General features: G+C 39.0%; 1 protein-coding gene across 3 annotated transcripts in view; it reads right to left on the bottom strand.

Annotated features, from left to right (window-relative positions):
- Positions 1-18,037, bottom strand: part of LOC127444578 (VPS10 domain-containing receptor SorCS2-like) — a 321,561-nt gene that overhangs the window by 206,361 nt on the left and 97,163 nt on the right. For all 3 annotated transcript variants that reach the window (XM_051704034.1, XM_051704041.1, XM_051704048.1), the window contains exon 2: positions 2,266-2,333. In XM_051704034.1, coding sequence (XP_051559994.1) covers positions 2,266-2,333 — 68 coding nt within the window. The remainder of the gene's footprint in view (positions 1-2,265; positions 2,334-18,037) is intronic.

Below are 18,037 nucleotides of genomic sequence, written 5' to 3'. Positions count from 1 at the left end.
CTGACAAGATTCCACACTTTCTTCAGCCTTTGACTTCGGCAAGGTAACTTTGCTCATTATTTTGCAATGCTACATCAATTTAGCACAGTTTCCTCATTACCTGTGTGTTAAACTTTAAGAGTGCACTGGAAGAGAGAAGCAGAGAGAGGCACCCTCCTTACCTAGTAAGCTAGTGTGCATAATATTACCAAAAGAAACTATTTGCACATGAAATTTTGATTTTGTTATCTAGTGACATTTAGTTGATAACGTCATCAGTTTTGTGTAGGAGTAACATTATTGGATAAAAGTTACATTGGAATCGCCCGCACGCGTGCGCGCGCGTGTGTGTGTGTGTGAGTAGAGCCATCGGTAGAGCCATCAGGGAAGAGCCATCAGTCTTGCCTATAAATTTCAACTAATTCCTTCCACTGCAGGGAAGAAGACGTCAGCCTTAGAAGAAGTATCCAGTTCAGGAAAAATAAAGTCAATCTTAGACATTTTAGTGTTTAAAATTCTACAGTTTTGGTTCATATTTAATTTGTATTTTTATACATTTCCACTTTTAACTGAACATTTTAATTGCTTCTTGTGTGACAGAGTTTTCTACAAAGTGATGTTTTTGTGTGTTTTTTCACATTGAATCAACGTTACTAGGATACATGTGACTGTCAGCGAGTCTCAGAAAGCAAATGTAAAACAATAGAGGACTTGCACACATCTTTATGATTAACAACTCCTTCCCTTTGTTTTTTCTTTTTCTTTCTTTTATATTTGTCTCTAGAAGTACAGTCAAATTAACTAAAACTCCTCAAACAATACATTTCAGGCCATGCAGTTTACATTGTCAGGGTAACTTGAACAATGAGGAAGGATTTGGATGTTCAGGAAAGTAGTGTTGTTGTTTACAAAATACAAATTGTTTATAAAATGAAGAATGTTTACAAAATGAAAAATACAAAATAAAATCTATTTAGTGCCTATGTATTTTCAAATTTAAAATGTTGAAAGTTGAATGAAGTTATACAATAAATGTAATGTCTTAATTTTACAGTATGTAATTATTTTACAGTTATTAATTTACAGTTTTAAAATTAATGCAGTAATGCCTGTTACAGTAGTATAATATTTGCTGTGATAAAAAATACAGCATCCTATTACTCTGATGACAATTACAGTACTGTGATTATTACTGTAATAACAATCAGAGTATTTTATAGGTACTGTGATTAAACATATAGTAAGCATACTGTGTACTACAGCATCTTACTAGCTAATTGCTGCCAGCCAGTTCCTGTACATTTTACAGTGCAGAAATTACACTGCTTGCATTGCTTTTGTTTATTTATGAAACATATAGTTGGCATTTTGGCTGTGTACTCACAGAACAACGCAAAAACACCAACACAGAACTATAAATGCAAACCAACACAGGTCAGATAAAACATCCACTCTATATATTGTGTTGTAAGTTCATCAACAGATTAATACTCATTTGCTACCGTATTTCCATCATCACTTGGCACACCTGCAGTGTTGACAGCTTTATTAGTTATAATGAGAGCGGTTGCATCATTTTCAGTGATAGAAATGTAATACGTCTTTAATAGAATACTGCCATTAACTGAAGGAGCTGTCTGATTCAGGCAAAGCCAGTTTGGTTTTTGTTTAAACTAGTAGACTAATCAATCTCAGAAAAATAGTATGGTATTACCATTTTTGGACATGTGGGATACCCATTCAAACCATGGTGATGAGGTCAGAATGGAAGCAGCAGAGATCAAATGATAAAGTGAGGGTGCAGAGATGAGAGAAGTGAAAAGAGTGATGAGACAAGAAAAAGATTAGAGCCCTTTAACAAAAATAGACACCGTGCCATTACCAGGGTAATACCATGGTACTGAATGATTATATTCATATTTCATGATACTGTCATAGTACTCCAAGATACTTCAGAAAATACCATGGTTTGACTATGACACATGTCAAAAACATGGGATTATCACAGACCATGTCTGAAAAAGTGTAAAATATGGTGCTTTTTGTTAGGAATATAACAGAAAAGGCTATTATTTGTCAAAAAGGAAATAATGGAAAAAATTATGTTTATAATACAAGAAAAATGCTTAAATACTCAAAAGGCAAAGAATAAGTTAAGTATATATAAGTGCTACTCTTTAAAAAAATAAATAAAAATCAGTGCCCTTTCGCCCCCCCTCCCTGCTGAGGTCTGTGCACGCCACCGGTGCACAATTTTGGCCTAGTAGGGAAAGCTTAATCACTTACCTCCAGAGGGAACTCTCAAGAACTTTGTTGGAGTCTGCATGGTAGTACTTTGTGAGAATGAGGATGACCTACAAAGAAAAAAATTTAAGTTTTATTTGAATGATTTTTTATTTATTTATTTTTTTTTTCAAACTTGTGGTGATCAGAGTATGACTATACTGGAAGTTAAATTAATATATAAAAATAAGTTAAATCACAATTCTATTAAAATATTTTGAATGTTAGGATAAAATTCCAACCTTAAGCCTACAGTGTTACAGTAAATCAGGACCAAATCAGATATAATAATGAGCAAAATGGAAAAAAACAATGGTGGCTGTGTCACAGCAAATTACAACTTACAAAATGCTATTGACGATTTAGAACACTTTCAGTACAGAACAGAACCTTATTACTAGTACATGACATTGTTATAATATTATATTAATATTTAACATAAAATACATAATTGAAAATGTGTCTGAGATGCTGCAATGAGACTCTGACACATTTAGAACACTCAAACAAATTTTCTTGAATCCAGCTTTCTCCACAACAATCTCATATCTGCAGCTAAGATTCCTCACTGCAAAGACTTCTTTTGCCCAGGATAGCCTGAATTTTCTGGGGAAAGGCAGTCTTAATACAGTGGAGAGACACTGCTGCATGTATCTACAGTAGTTCCACCAACTAACACAGAAGCATGATGTGTTTGTTGTATTAGAAACAGCACATACTACCCTCATTTGGCAGATTCATCAAACTGTAACCACAGTCCAACAAATTGCTAGACAACATCTTCTTGTGCTATGCAATCAATTCTGAATTTTTTTCAAAATTCAAATCAGTCTCAGACTAACTGTACTGCAAGTGGTTGCTACAGTATTGATGTACACATCAGCATAATGCTAATTACTTTCTTAAACTCACAGGTAAAAGTTGGCAGTATGGAAAGAGCTGATGGCTTGTGATGTTACATATACAAGTTTAACCATTTTAAATATGCCTTTTATTCATACACCGGCGATGTACTGTATAATTTAAAGCTAAGCCCTAGGGCAATTGTCCAACTCCATAACTCACAAAAGAACTCATTCATAACTGGTCAGGATTTAAATATTTATATATATATATATATATATATATATATATATATATATATATATATATATATAATATTTAAATCCTATATATATATATATATACACACAACAGTTAGTTCCGGTCCTCGAATCTGATTGGACGAGAGACATTCCATGAGTACTGATGGTCTCACACCATCAGCACTCAGATGCTTCACTGTGTGTGTATCACTCTGCTTGTGTTCATGCTGTTCTAAACTAAAGTGTAAGAGCAGTGCAGATGTGTTAAGAGCCATCTGTCTATTTACATGTAATTTTATGACATTACATATGTTAGCCAGCAGGTGGTGGCAAAAGATCATTTTTGTGTGTAATATGAGCCAGTTGATGTAGTGAAGTGAATCTGCATCAGTCAGTGTTTACATACAACAGCTCTACATGATCGCTCGTATTACTACTACACTACTAAAGCTAGGAAATAGTTTTAAACGGCTTTAAACGAACAACTTCAGCATTACGGCTCATCACAGCTGAGAGACACAACAGACTGATTAATTACACAAACTCAAGGCGCTTATCTCTTACTGGAGTTTCCACATTGGAGAGGACAAAATGGCGTAGGACATTGCGGTTTCTATAGTGAATGGCTCTAGCGCACCGGCTACCGCAAAATAGAGAGAAATACCCTCACTTGGACGGCTATTTTACCACTGAGAAAGCTGATCTTCAGAAAGCTGACAGCATCTCTGCTTGGGAGTGGCAACAGGTGATCGCACAAGCTCCATCTCTCTCCATCTCTCTCTCTCTCTCTAACAAACACACACACACACACACACATCCTTGTTTATCCAATAACTTGGTAGAAACAGCACAAGCCATGATACTATTTCTGAAGTGACATTTTTTAATCACTAACGAAGGCTTGGACGCATCATTTGGTTTGAACCAGCAACGGCAGATTCTGATCCATCTCGTAAGAAAGTAGTTCCATGCACAAGTGCGTTTTTATGACCGTATTCAGTTTTTCCTAATTTTGTAAAAATTAACTTGTTCATTGAACTGTTGTATATAAGCAATATCACACTCGCAATTGTGCTATATGGCCCTAAATCAGCACTGCTGTGATTACCTATGCCGAAGCACAGCAGTGCTGATGTAGGGCCATATCGCACTCTTGCTCATGTGATATGCTTAAATATATATACAGGGTTGGGAGGGTTACTTTTGAAATGTATTCCACTACAGATTACAGAATACATGCTGTAAAATGTAATTTGTAATGTATTCCGTTAGATTTCTCAAGGTCAGTAATGTATTCTAAATACTTTGGATTACTTTCTTCAGCACTGGTAGATTTTTTCACTTGTTTTGACTATAAAAGCTCTGTCAGTATAGTAAGACAAAATACATGTTAAAAATACATTCTCTGAAAAACTTAAATATCTTATGCAGTGTTGTTTCTAAAACAAGATAAATCAAATTGATCTTGTTTTAAGGATTTTTTGATATTTTTACAGGAAAACAATACAAAAAATATTATTAAGAATATGATTTTTTCCCTAATATCAAAGGTCTTACTTGAAAAAATAAATTATGATCCAACGTGAATTTTCTTGATAAAAAAAAAAAATATGATCATGCCTGGTAACGTGCATGTAAAATGGCTAGAAATAGCATTTTATCTTAGCATAAATCTGACAATTTACACAAGGTTTATTTCTATTTATTCTGCTCCAAACTTACTTCAAACTTACTTCTCTGTCTGCTCGTATGAATGTAACACATCATAAGAAAGTGTTTCACCGCTGTTCAAATGCACTTTGGATCGCATCATTTATATGTATAAACGTTTTCCATCTGAAAGGACTAAATATTAAATGAAACAAATGACAATAAAATGCAAAGTAATCTCTTCAGTAATCAAATGTATTCTAATTACCAATGATTTAAATTGTAACTGTAGTGGAATACAGTTACTTATATTTTGTATTTTAAATACATAATCCCATTACTTGTACACTATATTGCCAAAAGTATTCGCTCATCTGCCTTTAGACGCATATGAACTTAAGTGACATCCCATTCTTAATCCATAGGGTTTAATATGACGTCGGCCCACCCTTTGCAGCTATAACAGCTTCAACTCTTCTGGGAAGGCTTTCCACAAGGTTTAGGAGTGTGTTTATGGGAATTTTTGACCATTCTTCCAGAAGCGCATTTGTGAGGTCAGACACTGATGTTGGACGAGAAGGCCTGGCTCGCAGTCTTCGCTCTAATTCATCCCAAAGGTGCTCTATCAGGTTGAGGTCAGGACTCTGTGCAGGCCAGTCAAGTTCTTCCACACCAAACTCGCTCATCCATGTCTTTATGGACCTTGCTTTGTGCACTGGTGCACAGTCATGTTGGAACAGGAAGGGGCCATCCCCAAACTGTTCCCACAAATTTGGGAGCATGGAATTGTCCAAAATCTCTTGGTATGCTGAAGCATTCAGAGTTCCTTTCACTGGAACTAAGGGGCCAAGCCCAGCTCCTGAAAAACAACCCCACACCATAATCCCCCTCCACCAAACTTCACAGTTGGCACAATGCAGTCAGACAAGTACCGTTCTCCTGGCAACCGCCAAACCCAGACTCGTCCATCAGATTGCCAGATGGAGAAGCGTGATTCATCACTCCAGAGAACGCGTCTCCACTGCTCTAGAGTCCAGTGGCGGCGTGCTTTACACCACTGCATCCGACGCTTTGCATTGCACTTGGTGATGTATGGCTTGGATGCAGCTGCTCGGCCATGGAAACCCATTCCATGAAGCTCTCTACGCACTGTTCTTGAGCTAATCTGAAGGCCACATGAACTTTGGAGGTCTGTAGCGATTGACTCTGCAGAAAGTTGGCTACCTCTGTGCACTATGCGCCTCAGCATCCGCTGACACCGCTCTGTCATTTTACGTGGCCTACCACTTCGTGGCTGAGTTGCTGTCATTCCCAATCGCTTCCACTTTGTTATAATACCACTGACAGTTGACTGTGGAATATTTAGTAGCGAGGAAATTTCACGACTGGACTTGTTGCACAGGTGGCATCCTATCACAGTACCATGCTGGAATTCACTGTGCTCCTGAGAGCGGCCCATTCTTTCACAAATGTTTGTAGAAGCAGTCTGCATGCCTAGGTGCTTCATTTTATCCACCTGTGGCCATGGAAGTGATTGGAACATCTGAATTCAATTATTTGGATGGGTGAGCGAATACTTTTGGCAATATAGTGTATTTCGTTACTCCCCAACCCATATATATATATATATATATATATATATATATATATATATATATATATATAATGACATCCTGACAGTTAAAATGTCTAAATTTATAGTAAAAATGTATTGGTGGCTTTCTGTATGCTACAACTGGAATTTTGTATGTGGTACACTGAAAAACATTCAGTTGTAACATGCTAATTTTACTGTCACAGTCCTGTCACTCTTGTCAGTCTGGGTTTCTGTCTGACAGAACCATGGCATTATCGTCCCATGTCTGTCTTGTGTTTCATTGTTTGTTTTTGTGTGAGCGCACGGTTTCGGTTAAATTCCCTGTCGTGCGCTCTTCGTCGGTCAAGTTTCATGTCAGGAGCATGGTGTCTGGATCCTGACCCTTCTGTCTGGTTCGTTTTTGGTTTTGGTGTCGGGATCCGGAGATCATGTTCCATGTCTTGTCCTGTATTGGCGTGAGTGCATTGTGCTTATCATCTTGGTGCATGCACTCGCTTTGCGCTGCGCACCCGGGTCGCGAGCTGTCTTCACGTTGTGCTGAGGTTTGGTCACTTCGGTCAGAGGTTTCGGGTGTGTGTGTGTGGCCGAACTCTCGCACAGGTGTACTGTCTTGTTTTTGTCGCCTGTTGCATGCATCGCGTGACGTTTGCCTCGCGATGTACACTCAGGTTTCGTTTAGTGTGAGAATGCGTGGCATCGCTTTGTTTGGCATTGCTACGCATTCTCTCGTCTTGTTTGTCGGTTGGCATGGGCCTATATTGCCTTATTCTTTTGGCGATGTGCGCTCATGCCATTCGGGTGTTTTGTTGTCTTGTGAGAGCACGTGGCTTTGTTTTGTTTCTGTATCGCCGCGTGTCACTCTCTGTCTTACGTCATACCCTGCCTCCTTGTTTGCTTATTATTAGTAAATTTGCCTCACCTGTCCCCTGTTAACCCGTTTGATTTCAATCCCTATTTTAGTCTCCTCATGGTTCAGTGCTAGTTTGTCTTGTTTCCGGTCTTGTGTGCTTGTTTTTTAGTCGGTCTTGTCTGTATGTTGGTAGCGTTAAATCGGTCCTGTTTCATCACTGTTCCTGTTCTCGGTCTGGTTGGTCTTTGTCCCTATTTCATTTGCCCCAGCCCCTTTTCAGATAGCTCTGCCCTGGACTGTGTTTTTTCCCCTACGGGGTAGTTTGAGATTTTCCTTTATGTTTGTGTGAATAAATTCCTTTTTTTTTTTTTTTTTTTTTTTTTTTTTTCTCTCTCCCCCTAACTCTGCTTTTGGGTCCTGAGCCTCTGCTCTTCTCTGCTGATTCGTGACATATTACCTTAAGGATTAATTAATATTTGATCTAACCCTTAAAAAGAACTATTATTTGTGTAACCAAATTTACTAAAAATATTTTTAAATAAATTAAAAAGTTCATTTACATGCTACCATATGAAGCACATTTTAGGTTACCTGCCATTTCAACGTTTTTACAGTGTGTTTTAGCAAGACCAAAGCTAAACCCCAGCAAGCTTGCTCATGATAGTAATTGCTTAGCCCAATAAATTACAGATGAGGAATTCATCTGCACCACCAGTATATATATTTTTTTTTCTACAATACAATTCTACAGCCTGCGGATTGAAAAAAATGTTTTGACCAAAAACTAATACTTTTTGAATCAGAATCTTACTGTTTGTGTAATAGGCTGGTAGATTACTTTCTCATTTGTACATTATAGGGTACCACTAATAATGCAAATTGAACACCAATAGATTACAAGTGGAAGACATTACCCACACACATATACACAAAAAAAAAAAAAAAAAAAAACAAACAAAAAAACATTCCTTTCTTTGGTCTGACTGAGGTATAAAAGGCAGGGCGAGGTGTATCCCTTAAGGTCCTTCCTATCTTTTATTCATGTTAGTAGGATGCCTGAGTCTGCAGTAACAAATCAGCAGTATGTGAGTGCAGGGGGATGACTTGTGTCTATGTGTCTCCTTCATCTTTCACCACAGCTTCACAGTGTGGGTCTCTTGACAGCAAAGCCCACTGGAAAAGCATTAATATGAAAAAGGGTCAGACAGTTTCAGGGCCTTGGCAAAGTGATTGACAAGCCGGTATTGGAATGTGGCAGCAAGCGTGTGGACTGGGCCAGCCTCGGGGCTCTGCTCTAGGGATCGGCTGTGAGGGTCATTGCCCCACGCTTGTCCCTCCCTCTGTATAAGACAGAAGTGCAAAAGGTCATAAGGGTGTAAGCCAAAAAGCAGAGGCTGTTTAACAGTATCAAGGTTGTGGTGTATGGGTAAAGAGCTATTTTAATCTTCTACAATGAGTCATGGCTTATTTAATTTGCCATTGATCTCAAAGATTCAGTAAGTAAAGCACTTTCTTCTTTCTTACTTAAAAAAAAGTACGATTTGAAAAGTATCTTTTCTAGGCCAAAGAGTTTGTGTTTGAATAAATTCTTATGACTGTATAAAGCATTTTTGTATAGTTCAGATTCTCCTTCTCTTAACATAAATACAAGTTAAAAGAGAGAGATGGAAGATTTATGTATGGAAGATTTTATATGTTTAATGCATAGGCCAATACATATTTGAATTTTGAGTTAAAGACACTTCTAAATTTTGATTATGTCTGTTTTCTTTGTTTACTCATCATGATGTTAAGTACTTGTGTGTTTAAGAGTTTAAATTGAATGTGACATTTTATTTAAGAATTAATTAATGAAAAATGTACACAGAAATTCATTCTACTCGTGTTTCATGAAAAGGCCATATGAATGGAAAACTTGAATCGCAGGAGTGAATCACAGGAGTCCAGGAAAAAGGAGGATATCAGTATAAGAAAATTATCTAGCAAATAGTATATACCAAAAACAATTGGCACCATACAGTAGGCCTATTGAAAAATAAACTTTGTGAATTTCCGAAACGTAGGATGGCAGGGTAAGAGTCATTTATATTCATGAGGAATGCAATACCTGTTTTGACATTTCAGGAATATTAATCAGGAGAGAGCTACCTGATTGGTCGCAGAAACTATAACCCCTATCCCTAAATCTTACCCTACAAATCAGCTAGCATTTTACTTATAAATATGAATGACTCTTGCTCTGCCATCTTATATTTCAAAAATCCGCTTCTTGAACACTAGCCCTCTTCTGCCATTGATTGAACAGCCCTTGGTCGTGAGTTAGTACTGTTGATGGCTGGACACCTGTCAAAACTATGAAAAATATAGCATACGCTTTGAAGAAAAGACATGGAGAGATTAATTTTAAATAAAAATGAACACAAAAGGTCTAAATAAAGTTTATAAGGGGACTGGGATATCACTAAAAATAAACACGGCATTTTTTGTTGTGATCACTAAAGGTTTGGCAGAGCAGAGAAGGGGGTGGACGAGCGCATGCACGCCTTTCGCGGTATGAAACGTGTGGTTGGCAGCTTTTTCTAGCGGCTCGGTATCTCACGGGCCAGCAGAACAAGGGTCGCAGTAACACGTTTCCTGGACCTGAAGAAACCACTCTCTCTAAAGTCGCTCTCGGCATTTGAAGACAATAGTGACGCAGAACCATTATGTGACACATCAGGTGCGTTTCTTCCCGCTGCCAGCGATGTAGTTAAGTTCCATCACAATAGCCTACTTATTAGATTATATACTGTTTTATTCTACACCAAGGTGCAAAAACCATATGCCACTGTTTACAGCAAGTGTTCTGTACCATACCTTAATTTGGTAATTTAATTCTTTCTTATTCATTTGCACAGAATTTCATTAAATATATTTATTAATTTGTGATGTGATGTGTGTTTGGTTAGTTTAAAAAATTGTTCTTTCTTTTTTGTACTTCTGAATTAGTTATACCTGTTCTGATAAACTACAGTTGATAATTTTGCATTTTTAAGCGTTACGCTTTTAAATAAATAGACTTGCTTATTTGCACAATTTAGATGTACTTGAAGGTAGGGGGCCCCATTTTGAAAATCTGCTTAGGGCCTCCAAAATGCTAGGGCCGGCCCTGGGATAAAGTAATGTAACACTGAAAGAGTTACACACTTGTCTGATCATTATCAAAACTACTATTAAAACTGTTTGTGCTTATTGTGTTTTTCACAACCACATCTCATGCTCCTTTGTCCCCCCCCCCCCCCCGATCTCTGTCTCTGCTCACATTGTCCATAATCAAAACACATCTGAAAAGCATCCCAGGCCCCCAAACATCCTCTTGGCTTGTCATGCAATAATTTGTCAGCAACATAACTATTTACCAGATGTGATTTGTAACTTATTTGAAGAATATTTTTTCTGAGTCTGGGAATACTGAAGAAAATAAAAGTTACTGTTACTGCAAACACAGATGTATTTGGAAGGTCTAGTATGTTATTCCACATATGTAGTTCCCCCCATGGCTGGCCGTGGCTTAAGACTTTATATACTTGGGATGAATAAAACATTATCAAACTGTGGATAAGTGGACTATATTCAGTTCACCTAAAATACAGAAAACAGTTGGATTTGCTCTTTTCCCATACAGAAACAAACTGCAATTGTTAACTCAAGGATCTATTTCTACTTGGTCTAGCCCATAAAAATGACTTTCACTGGAGTTCAATTTGATTTAGTCAGACTAATTAATATTTCTGACATAAATAAAAACAGTTAATTTAGGTGTTACCACATAAAGCACATTTTGTAGGTTGCCTGACAAAACATTTTTAAAGTGCAGAAAGTGCCATTACCAACATTAATATGAAATTGGAGGCAGTGCTGCCCTGTTGATCAATGCAGACACCATTTTTGACAAGTATTTTTTGTTAAACCAGTTATGTTCACTGAGCTGACGCTAACACAGAAGTGATCCGCAGCAGTGTTATTTTAGTTAACGAAAACGAAAATGAACTAAAATAATTTTCGTTAACTAAAATACAAATATTATTGGAAAATTATTGAAATTATTGGAAAAACCTGAAACTAAACTAAAATACTTTTTCATAACACCAAAACTAACTAAACTAAAATAAAAATGATCTCAAATTCATTTTAGTTTTAGTTTTTGAAATAATATGGTGAATATGGGCAAAGTGGGACAATTTTGGAATTCTTCTTTTCTTGACACTTTGTATAATGATCCAAAATATAATAACCTAACATTATACCTTTGAAGAAAGCTTAGGATGTCTTTTACCTTAGTCAAAAGAAAAACTTAGGAAATATTCAATACTGGGAAGTAGAACTTTTGAAGATCCTCTTTTGACCAAATCCCAGAGGTGTTTAAGGGCCTACTGGTAAAGTGGGACAGAGGAAAAATTATTCTCTAGAAAATATATATATTTGAAATTATTTTGTATATTTTTTTCTACACTTTCACATCATAACATTGTTAACTTTTACTTGTTTATAAGCTGAACTTGATTTACCTCAAAAATCTGTCATTTTCTTTATCATTGCTTTTCCCACCAGTGGTCATAAAATGAGTTCTGCCACACATTCCAAAGTAAAATCATCAATTTTAAACCTCAAAAAGATAAAGGGATAGTTGACCCAAAAATTAAAACTCTCTTATCATTTATTCAACCTCATGCCATCCCAGATGTATATGACTTTCTTTCTTCAGCTGAACACAAACGAAGATTTTTAGAAGAATATTTCAGCTCTGTAGGTCCATACCATGCAAGTGAATGGGGTCTGAAATTTTGAAGCTCTAAAAAGCACATAAAGGCAGCATAAAAGTCATCCATAAGACTCCATTTGTTTAATCCATGTCTTCTGAAGTGATCTAATCTGTTTTGGGTGAGAACAGACCAAAATGTAACTCCTTTTTCACTGTACATCTTGCAACTGCAGTCTACAGGAACGATCATGATTTCAAGCTCGATTACATTTACTAGTACAGTTCGCAGAGTGCTAGATGGTGCTGGGAAATATAATCGAGCTTGAAATCATGATTGCCAAGGAGACTGCTGATGTCAAGATTTACAGTAAAAAGTTAAATATTGATCTGTTTCTCATTCACACCTATTATATATATTGCTTCTAAAGACATGGATTTATTCACTGGAGTCTTATGGATTACTTTCATGCTGCCTTTATGTGCTTTTTGGAGCTTCAAAGTTTTGGCCCCTATTGACTTGCATTGTGAGGACCTACCGAGCTGAAATATTCTTCTAAAAATCTTAATTTGTGTTCAGCAGAAGAAAATAAGTCATATACATCTGGGATGGCATGAGGTTAAGCAAACTGAGTGATCTATCCCTTTAAATGTTTACTCCCCAAAGATTAGTTTAGTAATTATTTATAATCATTTAATAAAATACATATTGTGGATCAAGCTTACATGTCTTTTGTCACTTTGTCCATATTCACCCTATATTATAAAATTTGCAACATTTACAATCCACATTAAACATGAAAATAAACATAATGTTAAACTTTTTAAATTACACCAGTAAACGCTCAGCTTTGGAAGCCATAAAAAAAATACTAAAACTAAAATAAAAACTAACTAAACTGAAACTAAAAAACACTGATAAAACAAAAACTAAACTAAAACTAACAGACAAACTGCGAAAACGAACGAAAACGTAAACATTTTTAATAACAAATTGAATATAAAATAGAAATAAAAACTAAATTAAAAATTCAAAACAATAATAACACTGATCCACAGCACATTATGGCTCTGTTAAAACACACTGTTGACATCAGGCTGCACAGCAAGCACTCTTCACAGTCTACCCAGTGTGCCGAGTTCCCCCGTATGAGTGTCAGATGGTGCCCTTTGGAAAGAATGTGTCTGCACCCAGCTGTCTGTAGTATAACACTATTGGAGCGCTGGAAGTAAAGCCTTTCACTCACTGACATCATGCAAACTCAGATCATATAGTTTGAGGACAAGAACAACTGTAGAACAAAGCCAAATGAACTCATTATTTCTGTATATTAACACCAGCATGCAAAGAGTAGTCATCACATACTTTAGTTTGAGTAATAACATAGCTGACATCAGCTCAGAGTGAGGGCAAGTGATAACTTCCTTCAATACATACTCTCTGGTTGCAGTCCATCAATATATCTGTTATCCAAGAGCAAGTGAGAGCAGAAATGAAGAAACCAGTCAAAAATATATGACTGGAATGAAGACTTCCAATTTGCATTTCCCTCTGGGCAAATGTCCCTATGTATGCACAATATAACCGGAATTGCACATCATCCAAAATAAGAACATACTCAAGAAAGCGTGTCAGTGGGGGCCTGTGTAGCTCAGCAAGTAAAAGACGCTGACTACCACACCTGGAGTCGCAAGTTCGAATCCAGGGCATGCTGAGTGACTCCAGTCAGGCTTCTTAAGCAACCAATTGGCCCGGCTGAGACCAGGGAGACCAGAGCAGATCAGGTGGATGGCCGAGAGACCAAGGAGACCAGTGCAGATCAGGCGGGCAGCCATGAGACCAGGGAGACCAGAGCAGATCAGGTGGATGGCCGAGAGACCAAGGGGACCAGAGCAGATCAGGTGGACGGCCAGGAGACCAAGGAGACCAGAGCAGATTGGGTGGATGGCCGAGAGACCAAGGAGACCAGTGCAGATCAGGTGGATGGCCAGGAGACTCAGAAGACCAGAGCAGATCAGGCAGATGGTCAGGAGACCCAGAGCAGATCAGGCAGATGGCCAGGAGACCAGAGCAGATCAGGCGAATGGTCAGGAGACCCAGAAGACCAAAGCAGATCAAGCAGATGGCCAGGAGACTCAGAAGACCAGAGCAGATCAGGCGGATGGCCAGGAGACTCAGAAGACCACCTCAGGGTAGGGACTGGATCAGGAGGCCTGGGTGGCGACCACAGGGTCGAGATAGGGTCAGGAGGCAGCCACAGACTAGAGACTGGAGCTGTGGCAGGCTCGAAGGGTGAAGCCGTGGAAGGCGGAGCCATGGGAGACTCGAGGGACGAAGCCATAGAAGGTGGAGCCGTGGCAGACTTGAGGGGCGAAGCTGTAGAAGGCAGAGCCATGGCCGGCTCGAGACTAAGAGTCCAGGATGACTGGGAAATGACCTCAGTGGTCGTGAACATGAGCAGAGTCTCGGGAGCGACCTCTGTGGTCGTGAGCATGGACTGAGATTTGGGGACGACCTCTGTGGTTGTGGGCGTAGACAGAGACTCGGGCATGACCTCTGTGGTCGTGGGCATGGACTGAGACTCGGGAATGACCTCTGTGATCGTGGGTGTAGACAGAGACTTGGAAACAACCACCGTGGTCATGTTCATGGGCAGAGACTCGGAGATGACCTCTGTGGTTGTGTACATGGGCAGAGACTTGGAAACTCCTCCTCGATGTAGGTAACGTGGGCTCTGGGACAGACGAGGCTGGCAACGCCAGCTCTGGGACAGATGAGGCTGGCAACACAGGCTCTGGGATGGACAAGATTGACAACGCTGGCTCTGGGATGGACGAAGCTTCCAGCTCTTTGGCTGTGGCAGGCGTGGGCGTTGGCTCATTGGCCGTGGCAGGTAAGTGCACTGACAATTTGTGGGGAAGGGTCTTCGTGGCCCTATGCACCGATATCACTGGTGGATAATTCAACTTGGAGACAAAGGCCGTGAAGGCCTTCAAGCAATGAGTCACAGAAGGCTGGACTGTGGCATGGCGTAGAGCCAACTCAGATTTGACTGTGACATGCTGTGGAACAGGCTGAGGTTTGGCTGTGACATGGCTTGGAACAGGCTGAGGCATGGCTGTGACATGGTATGGAGCAGGCTGAAGTATTGCTGTGACATGGTATGGAGCAGGCTGAGGTCTGGCTGTGACAGGGCATAGAGCAGGCTGAGGCGTGGCTGTGACGTGGCATGGCTGTGACATGGTATGGAGAAGGCTGAGGTGTAGCTGTGACATGGCATGGAGTAGGCTGAGGTCTGGCTGTGACAGGGCATGGAGCAGGCTGAGGCGTGGCTGTGACATGGCGTGGAGCGGACTCAGGCGTGGAAGACTCGGAAGCCAGAACCGGGATTGAAAGAGGAGGATCCTCTGCAGCGAGTGTCTCTAAGATTAGCCTCACATATTCCTCCCAAGTGCAATCTCCGGACTCCGGCAATTCCCTCCACCGGCATGTTGTTAGTCCGATTCTGTAGATGGATATCAGGGTATCATCATCAAAACCTGTGTGGACGGCAACAGTGGAGAAGAAATGGGAGAACTCTCTTATTGATAAGTCCACCTGGCTCAGCTGTACGAAGTACGCCGCTAGATCCATTTTTGCGGTCAGTTGTTCTGTAACAATTTGGATCACATAACAACTGACAAAGAACAAGCAAACAACAGGGCATTATATACACAAAGACTAATGAGTTAATGAAACACAGATGAGGACAATCACGGACAGCTGGCAGGGATGGGGGCAGGGAATTATGGGAAATGTAGTCCGAGAGGAACAGATGACAGGGGAGAAACACAAGGCAAACAACAGTGCATCATGACACAATGAAAGTGAATGGAGACCACAGCTATAAAGAAAGATTTTCAGTGAATAATGGCTTAATTTCAGCCTGTTCCTCACACAAAGCTATCATACGGCTTAAGAAAACTTGGAACATAGTAAACGAGTTGTAAGGACAATGTTTATGATTATTTTTTTTGTGTGTGTGTTTTTTGTGTGTGTGTGTTTTTGTTTTTGTTTTTTTGGCCTTTTTTTGGCCTTTTTGGAGCTTGACAGCCCATGGTCATCATCCAATTTCATTGTATGGAAGAAAGCAGCTCAGGTATTCTGCCTAACATCTCCTGTTGTGTTCAGCAGAAGAAAGTCATTCAAGTTTGGAATGCCATGAGGGTGAGTGAATACAATTTTTTCCGTTTTGGGTGAACTATATCTATATCAAGACTGTGTGTGCTTAAAAGCTGTAAACTGACTAGACTGAAGGTTTTCCACAAACATCAGCAGTGATCCCGGGACTTGTCACCATCACTGTCCTGCATAAAAGCAGATAAATGCCTTGAGCATTACACACACAGCAGGGTTGGGAGGGTCACTTTTTAAATGTATTCCACTACAGATTACAGAATACATGCTGTAAAATGTAATTTGTAACGTATTCCGTTAGATTACTCAAGGTCACTAACGTATTCTAAATACTTTGGATTTCTTCTTTAGCGCTGGTAGATTTTTTCACTTGTTTTGGCTATAAAAACTCTGCCAGTACAGTAAGACAAAATACACATGTTAAAAATACATTCTCTGAAAAACCTAAATATCTTATGCAGTGTTGTTTCTAAAACAAGATAAATCAAATTTATCTTCTTTTAAGGATTTTTAGATATTTTTACAGGAAAACAATACAAAAATTATTATCAAGAATAGGTCTTACTAGAAAAAATTATGATCCAATGTGAATTTTCTTGATAAAAAATATGATCGTGTCTGGTAACGTGCATGTAAAATGGCTAGAAAAAGCATTTTATCTTAGCATAAATCTGACAATTTACACAAGGTTTATTTCTATTTCTTCTGCTCCAAACATACTTCAAACTTACTTCTCTGTCTGCTCGTATGAATATAACACATCACAATAAAGCGTTTCAGCGCTGTTCAAATGCACTTTGGATCGTATCATTTATATGTATAAATGTTTTCCATCTGAAAGGACTAAATATTAAATGAAACAAATGACAATAAAATGCAAAGTAATCTCCTCAGTAATCAAAATACTTTTGGAATGTAACTGCCGTTATTCCCCAACCCTGCACAGATTTGGCTTGCCAAGATATGAAAAGCATAAAAAGTGCCTCTTGTAGCCTTTCTCAGCTGCATCGCAGAAGCCTGTACGCATAAATAATTTATCCATAAGTCGAAAGGTTTTTTTTTCCAGTGACATAAAATACATAAGATACTGTCACTAAAGAAAAGGCAGGCCTAGAGTTTGTCGCTCCAACTGCTCAGTTGTGAGATGAGGGGTCATAGTTCTGCTTGCGTGGAAAACGATTTCTGTGGCTGTGAGTAATGGCAATAGAGGCAGGAGGACAGGTAGCCATCAATCAGTCGATGGCACAGTAACAGACAAACTCTCTCTCCAGGACCTTTTGAGTAAAAGATTTGTGATCCCAGTACATTTACCAACACACTGGCCCTCATCCCAGAATATCAGTTTGGCAAGCTGATTTTAGCTACATTTAAATCTTAGTCTTGAAATATCTGCAGCGCATCACATGCTGAGAAAGACAGCAATTTGCTTGAAAGATAGCAAGTACAGTGCCTTCGCATCAGGCTTCCGCAGAGTGTCTTTTATGGACACCATAAATCTTGTGCTAATTTGAGAAGAAGACAGAGTGCAGGCGCAGAGGACAATGATAACCATAAGAAATTATTACGTAAATAATGGAAGCATGAACTGCTCACAGCAGTTGTTCTCAACATGTGGGGCACGCCCCGTGGGGGCCATGGGAGACTGATCCCTCCTCAAATCTCATTCACTTTCACACAT

The sequence above is a fragment of the Myxocyprinus asiaticus genome, chromosome 1 (genome assembly GCF_019703515.2).
Source record: "Myxocyprinus asiaticus isolate MX2 ecotype Aquarium Trade chromosome 1, UBuf_Myxa_2, whole genome shotgun sequence".
In the NCBI taxonomy this organism is placed as follows: Eukaryota; Metazoa; Chordata; class Actinopteri; order Cypriniformes; family Catostomidae; genus Myxocyprinus; species Myxocyprinus asiaticus.
The sequence above is the reverse complement of the archived record's forward strand: the minus strand, read 5'-3'. Positions and strand labels throughout refer to the sequence as shown.